The sequence below is a fragment of the Gracilinanus agilis genome, chromosome 3 (assembly GCF_016433145.1).
Source record: "Gracilinanus agilis isolate LMUSP501 chromosome 3, AgileGrace, whole genome shotgun sequence".
Taxonomy (NCBI): Eukaryota; Metazoa; Chordata; class Mammalia; order Didelphimorphia; family Didelphidae; genus Gracilinanus; species Gracilinanus agilis.
In genome coordinates this window covers 504,264,404-504,276,768 of record NC_058132.1, presented here as the reverse complement: position 1 = coordinate 504,276,768, position 12,365 = coordinate 504,264,404, and the positions used below count along the sequence as shown (strand labels likewise).

Genomic DNA, 12,365 nt, shown 5'->3' with positions numbered 1-12,365 from the left:
CCCTATAACTTTTTTTTAAAGATAAAAACTCTTACCTTCCATCTTAGGATCAATACCGTGTATTAGTTCTAAGGCAGAAGAGTGGTAAGGGCTAGGCAGTAGGGTCAAATGACTTGCCCAGGGTCAAACATCTAGGGAGTGTCTGAGGCCAGATTTGAACCCAGGACTTCCCATCTCTGGGCCTGGCTCTCAGTCCACTGAACCACCCAGCTGGCATCCCCCCCTATAACTTTTCAAGTTGAATTGTAGCCTCGTCATTGAGGTCAGGGGCTCTCTTTGCATTTATCTCACATTTGTGTCCCTAATGCTTTATGGTGCTCAGTGCCTAATAAGTGCTTAATAAATGTTATTGCATTCATTCATCAACCTTATCAGTGACTCTCAAAGTTTTTTGCCATAATAGAAACTTTCATTTATGCAAAACTTTGGCAGACCCTTGTAGTAGAGTTCAGCCTACTACAGCAGCTAAGTAGTATAGCTTTGACACTATAGAAAGACTAAACCTGGAGATGGGAGGTCAGGAGCTCAAATCTAACCTCAGATATGTCCTAGCTGTGTATCTTGGAAGTCACTTATTCTCAATTGCCTGGCCCTTACGATTCTTCTACCTTGGAACTACTGAGTAGCAATTCTAATACAGAAGGTAAGAGTTCAGAAAAAAAAAAAAAAGAAAGAAAGAAAGAAACCTGGTAGTCAAATCTCCTAAGGTTATTATTTTAATATAAATAACATAAGGCTCTCTAAACAGGCAAACAACCTTAAGAAACTTCATGGTCCTTTGGAGCACATCAGATGAGATATTATATATCAAAACCAGTCCAGGCAGCCATTTCTCTTTGTCCCATGTAACTCTGTCCTCTAAAGACAATTTACTCAGTCACCATAGTCAGTGACTGTCTTATTAATGAGTGAAGGAGGACTTCATCTAAGCGTTTTTGTTGTGAAAGTACTCTTAAAGTGGTTCTTTCTTCCTTCCTGCTAGCCCCTGGGGCACAGGGATTTGGAAGGGGGTAGCCACAGGGGCCAATATGATTCCAAGTGGGGTCACCTGTGTGCTGCTGAGTGTGTAATTCATAATTTGATTGATGAGGGGGTGGATTGCCTGGCCTGAGCCACAGTCTTCTATTTTGGAATTGAATGTTAGGAAACCAAGTCACAAAGATAAACAGAATTTGCTTTTAGGACAAATTAGCCAAGAATATGAATAAATTATATCTGTAAAAGAAAAATACTAGGAAACAATCTTCTTGGGCAATACTGACTTTATTGTTGGTGTAAATCACAAAGTCAGGATCAGAGATGTGCCCGGCACGGTCTGAGGAAATGGACAAATATTTATGCTTTATGCAAGGGAGTCAGATTATACAAACTGCCCCCCCTAAAGGTGGATTGATCAGCTGAATATTTCTTCTCAGAAGGGACAACCAAAATTTTGTCTTCTAGAGGGTCTCTTTCTTTAAGGTCAGGTTTGTTTTTTTCTTGTCTTCTTATGGAGGGATATTACATAGCCACCTGTTCCAGATATGGTGAAAATAAAAATGGCTCAGGTTATTCTATAGTATCAAAGCCAAACAACAGCCTGAGGAAGTTCAGATAAATTCTAGAACACTAAAGACATGCACAATTTCTTCTAGGCAAAGGTATCTTGCAAGGCACATAGGGAATTTTCCTCATAATATGATTATTGATTACTGATTCTCCTACACAATTAATCAACAATTGGGATTTTTACTTAGAATTAAATCTATGGTTACAACTTATTATAACACTGAGTATCTAACTGGATTACATGTAGGAGATATAGAGCTCCAAAAAGGTATAAAACAATGAATATAAACTGATTAAAACTGCTTAACTAATTTTTTTTTACACAGGACATTTCTGTTCTATTAGATACTACAGATATCTAAGCAAAAAGCACACTTACCCTGAGGCCAAATCAAGGGAAGAAAGTTTTCTCTTAATATATCTATAACTACATCTATATCTACATCTATATCTATATCTATATCTATATCTATATCTATTACTATCTATCTATCCATCTCTCTCTCTCTCTCTCTCTCTCTCTCTCTCTCTCTCTCTCTCTCTCTCTCTCTCTCTCTCTCTTTCTCTCTCTCCCCCCCCCCCTTACCTTTTGGCTTCGAATCAATACTGAGCATTGGTTCCAAGGCAAAAGATCAACAAGGAAGGGCATTTAGGGTCAATTGAGTAGTCCAGAGTCACACAGCTAGGAAGTATCTGAGGCCAGATTTAAGCCCAGGACCTCCTGTCTCCAAGTCTGGCTCTCTACCCATTGAGCCACTTAGCTATTCCTTCCCAAGGGATAGTAACCATAAAATCATAGATTTGGAGTTGGAAGTGACCCATGAAGCCATTTAATGTGACCCCCATGATTTTTAGGTGAGGAAATCAAGACCCTAAGAGATTAATTTGACTTGCTCAAAATCACATAGGTAGGGGGGCAGCTGGGTAGCTCAGTGGAGTGAGAGTCAGGCCTAGAGACAGGAGGTCCTAGGTTCAAACCCGGCCTCAGCCACTTCCCAGCTGTGTGACCCTGGGCAAGTCACTTGACCCCCATTGCCCACCCTTACCAATCTTCTACCTATGAGACAATACACCAAAGTACAAGGGTTAAAAAAAAATCACATAGGTAGAAAATAGAAGGAGATTCAAACCCAGGTCCTCTGACATCAAACCTAGCACTCTCTCCACCTAATGGTACTACTGCCATTGACCATGAAAGAGCTGAAAGGGAAATGTAAATATTTTTTAAATGGTGGTGAATAGCTTCCATAAATAAGATATGGATCATCCAAGATAGTTGGTGAACTAATCCTATTTTATCAAGATGATGTACTGTCTCCTCATTTCCCTTTTGGGATTTTGGCTTTTTGGAAAACAGCAACCATCCTAGGTTGAAAAATCTAACTCCCTTGATCTCATCATCTCATGGGAGATCTTGGTTCACATCCTGATGTCTTAATTAGCTGTTATGGTCAACATATGCAGGAGTGTAATTACGTATATGTTAACAATCAGATTTCATAAGAGAGAACAAATCAAATAAGGCTGTGTGTGCTCCCTAAGAAAAGAAAACCAGAATCAATGTTTCCGTTTCAGCTAACCCATCAGAGATGGAAAGGAAATATGTTAAGTGTTCTGTTGACATAATTAGCAGCTAAAAATATGTCCGCATAATAGAGAGCAGAGAATGAGCCAGCTACTTTTTAGTTTTATTTTGAGTGGTCAGTAAAAAAAATGGAATGAAAAGTTAAAAGGTACAGATCTATCCCTAGTCACAGCTCTCTGCTTTCCCAAGATCTCTTCTAGGCAAGAAACCTACAAATTTAGCATCAAAACCTCCTAATAAATAACAACAGGAACAAAGATTTTTTTAATGATGTGTATCATGAACTGGCTTATTGTTCATATATCTTGGTGAATCTGTTCATTCTTCTGATCCCAAAGTCATTATTCTTGATGAGCATCAGCATGTGTAGTGATGGCTAAAGCAACTTAGTATTAGTGAAGGACAGACACATGCAGAGGATAAGAAACTTGAATGTGTGATTCAATTAATACACACTATACTGATTCTGAGAATGAAAGGTAAGGGTTTCAAAAATAGTCATATATGTGTGAGCGAATGAGTGTGAGTAACTGATTTTTTTGTTTCCTGGGTAAATAGCACTCAGGGAAAATGGTATGAAGACTGTGTTCCTTTCTATTTGTGTGTTTGGGGAGTTTGTCAAAGGGGATCAAAAGGACTAGAATAAGTGGGAACTGCTCAACCCAGACATATCTGGTAGTTCCCCATTTTAACTAATTATTCTTGCTAGGTACATGCTAAGATGTATTGTTTCTACACTGCTAAAAGACTGTAGGTGCTGTCAGTGCCCTCTCAATTTGAAACAGTAGGACTAAGTCCTAGTTGCTCCATCCTAGATAAAAAGAAACTCCATGGCAAATGCTATAAAGGGCCTTCTCCACCTTTTGTTAGAAATTCATATGTGGGGGCAGTTAGGTGACTCAGTGGATTGGGAGCCAGGCCTAGAAATGAGAGGTCCTGGATTCAAATCTAGCCTCAGACACTTCCTAGCTGTGTAACTTTGGGCAAGTCACTGAATCCCCATTGCCCAGCCCTTACTGCTCTTCTGCCTTGGAATCAATACACAATATTGATTCTGAGAATGGAAGGTAAGGATTTTTAAAAAAATAGTCATACATGTGTGAGCAAGTGAATGTGAGTGTGTATGTGTGTGAGAGAGAAAAAGAAGAAAGTAGAGAGATAGAAAAATGAGGGGAGAGAGAGAGAGAGAGAGAGAGAGAGAGAGAGAGAGAGAGAGAGAGAGAGAGAGAGAGAGAGAGAGAGAATCTTTAATCCTGAGATGCAAGGTTGATAATAGTCCTGGAACTGGTTATGAAATTACATAAACTACGGGGCTTCCATTAGAATTTTAGAGAAAATTGTTCCTTTAAAGCAGGGGTCGGCAACCTTTTTGGCTGTGAGAGCCATAAACGCCACATTTTTTTAAAATGTAATTTCGTGAGAGCCATACAGTGCTCACAGTGCGCTCCTGTAACAGCACCTGAAAAAAAAATTGACTTTATGGCTCCTGCAGAAAGAGCCATATCTGGCCCTCGAAAGAGCCAGATATGGCTCAAGAGCCATATGTTGCCAACTACTGCTTTAAAGCCATGAAGCTATAGTTGACCTCATAAAATTCTATTGTGAACATAGATCTTCAGGTATGTGTCTCTAGAAAAACTGAAATATTTGTGGGGTTTTTATATCTTGGTGGGGAGAAGAACACGTAGCAATGTAGATAAAATAACTTTCATGTCTTAGAGAGGGTGTTTTTACCTCTTTTTTTTACCCAACATCTTTAAAAATCTCAGTAGATGAATAATGAATAATGAAAGGAAGCACAACTTGGATGGTTTAAACTCTTCTCCCTTGCCTCTTTTCTTTCTTGCATCATAGTCACTTTTGTTCTTGTTTCATCTTTTTTTTTTTTTTTTGATCAGGGGGAAGAGAACAGGAGTCCATACCTATGATTTCACTGGTATAGGGAACTTCCAGTGCGGAACCCTTCCTTTATCAGTGCAGCATAGCAATTGCCTTACAACTCAAAAGTCTGAAAGAGTTTTCTGGGGGCATTGATAAGTTAAATGACTTTTCCAGGGTCATACACTCAGTAGGGGGATGCCAAAGAGAGGACCTAAACCTAGGTCTTCCTGATTTTGATGTGAGCTCACTGTCAGTTAACCTTCTTCTCTACGTTTTTCTTCTTGTTTAAAAAAATTTTTTTAACCCTTACCTTCTGCCTTAGAACCAATTGGTTCTAAGGCAGAACAGCTGTAAGGGCTAGGCAATGGGGGTTAAGTGACTTATCTAGGGTCATATAGCTAGGAAGTGTCTGAGGCCAGATTTGAATCCAGGACTTCCTTCTTCTTTCTTTTTTTTTTTAATTAAAACCCTTACCTTCCATCTTGGATTGGCTCCAAGGCAGAAAAGTGGTAAGGGTAGGCAATGGGGGTTAAGTGACTTGTCCAGGGTCACACAGCTGGGAAGTGTCTGAGGCCAGATTTGAACCCAGGACCTCCTGTCTCTAGGCCTGGCTCTCAATCCACTGAGCTACCCAGCTGCCCCTTCAGGACTTCCTTCTTAAAAGTGAAATGTGCAGGATGCCTCTCCCATTTACAGAATGTGAACAAATGGGCCAGTGTGATCATTTTCTTCAAAACAGAGAAAATATTCCTTTACTGCAGAGGAATCCCCTGATAAGGAATGGTATACATGGCAGTGCTCTAGGAGGCTGAGTGCTAGAAACAGACTCAGCTTATAGGCAACAGAAATTTGGAGTGAGAACTGGAACTCTGGATAATGAATGCAAGTTTCAACAAGACTAGAATGAGATAATGGAGATATCTGTGAAATTCTTTACTTAAAAATGACAGTTTGGGAGCAGTAGGTGGCACAGTGGATAGAGTGCCAGGCATGGAGTTGGAAAGACCTGGGTTCAAATCTGCCCTCAAATACTTCTTAGTAGTGTGACACTGGCAAATCACTTAACCCCAATTTACTAATTCTTGCTGCTTTTCTAAAAGCCTTAGAATCAACACTTAATATAGATCCTAAGACAGAAGGTAAGGATTTTAAATGAAAAGAAAACAAAATGACAATTCATGTAAGAAAACTCATTGGTCTTAGGGACTACAAATTCAACATGAGCTAATAACATGACGTGGCTCCTCAACCTAAAAACAAACACACACACACACACACACACACACACACACACACACACACACACACACACACACAACAAAAAACAAACCCTCTCCTGATTATTTCTTGGGGTTGGGGAAGTGTCTAGACCTGTGGATAGTTTATCACTGCTACACACTGGTAGTTTCTCTATGATTTATAGTTTTGGAGAGTTGCCTACGGAAGGGGGAGGAAGAAGATCTATAAGCACTTATGTAGTACCTACTGTATGCTACACTATGCTAAACACTTTACAAATACTTCATTTGATCCTCACAGTAACCCCATGAGGTAGGTGCTGCTATTATCCCCATTTTACAGTTATAGAAACTGAGACAAACAGAGGTTAAGTGATTTGCTCAATCACACAGTGATCTGTGTCTATGTATTGAATTTGAACTCAGATTCTATCCCCTCCTGCCACCTAGCTACTTCAGTGCTGTAGGGGCACTGAGAGGTTCAGATATTTATGGTCAAATGGTCAGTATTTGTCAGAGACAGGAATTGAAACCAGCTTTTCCTGACTCTTAAGATTGGCCTTCTGTCCACTGTGACATGCTGCATCTAATATCTGTTTTCCTAGATCATATTAATTGAAGGATAATATCCCAAGTCACTCTGGACTCTGACTTACTCTTATATTCTCCAAAATACTCTGTTCAATTACGGAAATATTAACAAAAATTGATGTGCATCTGGAAAAGGAAGGGTCCCCAAACCATCTTATTTGACAAATGCTGGAATGAAATGGAGATGTTTATCCTGGAAAAGAGAAGCCGACTGAGGGAATGTGATAGCTGTCCATAAATATTTGAAACATTATCTTAAAGAAGAAGAGTCATCATTAGACTTTATCCATGGAGCTCTAGAGGGCAAACTGAGGTCCATTGGGAGAAAGATATAGGAAGTTAGATTTCATCTCAGTAAAAAGAAGAATGCCCTTTTTGTACTCTCCCCAATAGAATGGGTTGCATTGCAAAAGTGGTAGTTCCTCGACCACTGAGAGTGCTCATGCAGAGGTTGGATGGCCATCCACTAGGAATGTTGTAGAGAGGGAGTCCTTCCCTGGGTGGAGAATTTGACTAAATGGTTTCTCAGATCCCTTCCAGCCTGGGGGTTCAATGGTGTGGCTCTAAGAGGCTCTATTCGGAAGAATACATTTTAACTCATAGTATATAAAAAGTCTTAGAATTATGAAATATATGGTCAAGTTCCATAAAAATGATCCACTGATGCTATGGCCTATAACATGTAACTTTATTGAACTTTTGTCTTATCTACTAAGTACCTAAGATTTGAAATTGGAAAGTCTGATAAACGGCAGTCAATTGGAAAAACAAATGACGAATGGGTATTTTTACCACTTAACCAAAATAATTGCTCAAATAGACCTACTACCACTGTACAAAATTTTAATAAGAACCCTTTCTGAAGCATCTCACATCATTGGGTTCTTTCAGGCAGGGATGTGAATTTTAAGAAATTTAGGCACAGGAGAGGACCGGACTAAAAAGATCTCTTGGGCCAATTCCATTTCCAAGAATTTATGAGTCTATGGATTTCTAATAAAGAAACTCAGTTGGCCCCAAGGCTAACCTTGCCAAATAGAAATTCATTTCTCCTCCCAACCATACCACCATATTGTCTGAGTCCAACAATGACAGTGGTGTTTGGGTTCATCTTATCATTGCTCCTAAAGGGAATGATTATGTGGGTAAAATGCTTTTGACAGAGACCCTGTGCCCAACTGCTTTGTGGTTTAAAGGGATGGTTTTATCATTTTCCTCGTGCTTTTTCATACACCGCATGCATGCTGTAGCCTGAGTTTTAATTTTGCTTACTGAAGAAAGCCGTTTCTGTTTAATTACAGCCTGCCGGCAATTTTCCAGCTTCGTCATCCACAGATATCTCTTTATCTGATGACACGCAGCCTCCGTCTCAGTCCAGCTCCACCTATGGGCTTCCTCCCAATGCCCCACCACTCTATACACCAACTTATTTCCTCCCTGGGGAAAAGCCTCCACCATATGCACCATGAAAGAGAATAGGCTTTCTGTAGTCATTGGCAGATTTCAAAAGACATCTCCAGAAAACCAGCTGCTTTGACTGCCTGCAGATGAACCAAGAAACTCTTTCCAGTTCTACTCACTTCCTTCTTCCTTCGCATTCACTAAAAAAGGGGCCAGTAATCTGGGAGACCAGACCAGATAGCTGACCAAGAAGAGCACACTGCTAAGTTGTGGCTGAGAGTCAGTGACAGAAACCTTTCCTCCTTTCTTTCCCTTTTATAACTATGGGCAAAGGGGAAGAGTAAAGGGAAACCATTACCAAGAACATTGTTTGTTCTCGACAGAGGCAGCATTTTATCATTTCAGACCCTCATGGCACCTTTTCTATACATCAGAGGTGTCCTGTGACCTTAGGAATCTTCTTGTCTGGATAGGGTTGTCTCTTCTGGTGTTTCTTTTTCTCACATTTAGAAAGAAAACATGCTTTCTGTTTCATTTCGTCATTGCAGCTTCAAAAAACAAAGCATTGTTCTGTCCTTAGGGAAACAGAGTCCAGAGAAAATCAGTGTCTTGATTAATGCACAATCAAATATACTATATGTTTATGTACATATATATTATCGATCCTATATGTGTTCACATGTCACAAAGAAGAGACGTCGTTCCCCGTTGTTGCGGTGATCTCTGGGTAGCTTTCGTTGTGAAGAAAAAGGATAAAGTGTCAAGTATCAAGTGCTGTAATTTAAAGGCTTGCTAGCTGTCTGAACTCTGTATGTGTTAACTGTTACTTCTTGACTATGAAGCCTCTCGTATTTCTATTGTGAAATTGTTTTCTATGGGAGCTCAGGATTTGATCTTTATAATGTTTGATCTTGAATAGTATTCTCCTGGTGTTTTCTGGAAGATGGCTAGTTCACCAATAAGTTCAGTCAACAAGTGTCAAAGTGCCCACTTTGCCAGAAAGATGCTGTGGATAGGAATGATTCTGGCTTGCTTTGGTTGGATGGGAAGAGAGGATTCTCTTTGTTCTCCATCCTACTCCAATCTGTGACTCGATTTCCTCATCTATAAAATACAAGTCTTTGATTAGATGGTTTTTAAGGACCCTTCCAGCACTATAATGCTCTGATTATGATTTCTAGACCCAAAGCACTGGCTCCATTCCTAATTTTTTAAAAAATTAGTAAATTTAATGTAGCTTCTTTGGAAAGCATAATCTTTGGCTCCCTCTGCTGGCTGTAATGCTACAGCTCTGTCTTAGGTGACCAGTCTTGGAACTGGATTTGACCTTGACTGTTACAAAGGACACATATTTCTTCTGGGTATCAACAGAAAGGATCACTGTGGGGGAAGGGGGGGGCCAGGGAGAAGCAGTCTAAATGGGAAACCACTTACATTCCATTTGGATCCTCCCAAACTCTGATCTTGCCAGATAATATTAAGGGACAAGAACTTAAGGACTCCCAAGGAAAGTAGGGTGAAGGAAAACACGAATCGAATCACAGTAAACTGGATCAGAGAGACTCGAAAGTGCCATACTTATGAACGCTATATAGATTAGCTATGGGAGTTGGGGGCAGAGTGGGAAAGATAACCCTGTGCCAATGAAGATTTCTATCGGGATCCACGAACTAGTATTAGCTCTTCAGTAAGAAGCTGGTTTCATCAGAAGAGTCATCTCTGCGTTTACATTCCTATGTTATCCCAATTGTAAAATGGTGACAATCCAATATATGGTCATACTTGTTTCTTCCTTTCCCTTAACTCATATCTCTGTATGATATCCCTCAGAAAATTGAGGTTTATAATTCTTTTAGAATAGTGTTGTCAAATTCAAAATAGAAATGGATCCCCTACAGACTACATATTGACTTAGAAGACCACAAATTAACATTGTCTCTGTTGTATAGTATTTTTGATTCTTTTCATTCAATATTTCCCAATTATATTTTCATCTAGATAGGGCTGCACCTTGGAGGGAGTTTTGCTCCTGACATATAGCACCCTTGGTTAAATTGGGTATTTGGTGCTGTTATTGTTAATGTATGTACAATGTATTTTAATCTACTGGGTGAAGATCTGAATTCTCAAAAAACAGCTGAGTTATCTGCCAATGGCTGAAGGAAAATTTTGGAATGGCTTGAAATTTGCCTGATTGTGGGCTAACGTTCTTCTGCTTATGGGTTATTTGGATTTGAACAACTCTCCCTTGGAGATAAAGTGCCTTCAGCCAAAGAAATGACTCTAATGGTGGGAATGACAGTCCTAGTCAAGGGTTTGGGGAGATACTTTTAAGCAGGGAGCCCTGTAAGTCCGCAGTCATTCAAATTATATTGTAGAATCTGACTGCTCAGTTACTTTGCCTAAGGCAGCCTTGGTTTAAACAGCTGGATTTTCAACCCTGCCTTTCTTTGTAATGATTCTATACACTTTGGCCTAGTTCTCACCAAAGACACTCCTTTTCCTATAATGTTTCTTCATCTGTCGATTAGAACCCAGAAGGCCAAAAAATGTGTACATGATATTAAAACAATGAAATAAAATAAAAAGTCAAACAATGGATAAAAGTTCCCATTTCTCTTGAACTCATACATCAAAACAACAAGCTGGTCTCTGCTTCGCTAAAAGGAGATAATTGTTTCTAATATAGTCACACTGGCTTTTGTTTGGATTAAGTTTGTAACAGGAAAGCTTTAATCCATTAACTCTTGGTAAACCATGTACTTCCTTAAGTTCTCTCCTGAGAAGAGTAGCTTTGCTATAGCCACCTTCCCTTGGCACTGCATAAAGGGAACAGAAAGGGTAAATTCTAGGTCCCTGCCAGGGTACTGCACAAAATGTAGACACATATTTGCACCAGTAAGATCTCCCTTATACACGAGGGGGAAGTGTGTATATTAGTTTGCAAAACATAGAACATGTGTATATATTTTTATACTAATATATACAGATAAATAAGGGCAGCTTGGTGGTGTAGTGGATAGAGCACTGACTGGGGTTGGAATCAGAAAGACAAATCTGGACTCAGACACTAAATAGGTGGGCAAGTCACTTACTGGTGTTTGCCTCAGTTTCTACATTTAAAAAATGACTGGGAGAAGGAAACAGCAAATCATTTTAGTATCTTTAAAAAAACAAAACAAAGCTTTACCTTTGTCAACCTTGAAAAACATAGAACCACTAAAGTAGTTAGAAAGAACAAGTCTTTAAATCAGGACAAGGAAGACAACGCTCTGATTGGCCCTATACAGAGTCATGTGTTAGATACCACACAGAGCCAAATGAAGCTCTGAGACTCTGGGAACAGTGTTTCTGGGGAAAAGGACCTTGAAAGGAGATTTTCCAATGAGCTGAAGAACTTGGGGTTTTATATACCTTCTGGGGAATGAAGGACAGGAGACACACACTAACTGGTTATTAGTGGGTTTGGGAAAGAGGCTATAGCCAGAGGTTGGGGTACCAGGGAGTGATCTAAGATACAATAGGAGAAACTTCTAAGACAAAAAGGGTACTTGAGGTTTGAGTATTTCTATCACTCCTCTTCAGGATGCTTAATGGATGCTTGGTGGTCCATTGTTCAGTCTAAGACAAGGTAAGTCTGGGACTTCCTTTAAGGCAAGTTCCCAAAGGACAAAGGCAAACTTGGGGGTTCCATAAAACCAAGTTCAACATTTTCCATCCTAGAATTAATACTGTGTATTGATTCCAAGGAAGAAGAGTGGTCAGGGCTAGGCAGTGGAGGTTGTATGACTTGCCCAGGATCACACAACTAGGAAGTGTTTGACATCAGTTTTCAACCCAGGATCTCCTGTCTCCAGAACTGACTTTCTATTCACTGAGCCACCTAGCTGTGCCCCCCACCCCCCATTTCAGTACCTTTGGAAAGAAATCTCCAAATGGGGACATGAAAGTGGGACAGAATTGAAAGGACTAAAACACAACAAAAACATATATAAATGAATGAATTGGATCTGTGATTTCATTGGTATAGGGAACTACATAGATAGGGAAACTTTTTCTACCAATGTTAGATTGTCACCCTCTCTGAAACTTATAGTCTTAGAGAGTTACTTAGGATACAG

The 12,365-nt window shown here is 39.7% G+C and overlaps 1 protein-coding gene across 1 annotated transcript in view; it reads left to right on the top strand.

The window, feature by feature from the left end:
• Positions 1 to 8,312, top strand: part of TMEM255B (transmembrane protein 255B) — a 103,158-nt gene extending 94,846 nt beyond the window's left edge. The window contains exon 9 of the mRNA XM_044669323.1: positions 8,145 to 8,312. Coding sequence (XP_044525258.1) covers positions 8,145 to 8,312 — 168 coding nt within the window. The remainder of the gene's footprint in view (positions 1 to 8,144) is intronic.
• Positions 8,313 to 12,365: the final 4,053 nt, after the last annotated feature.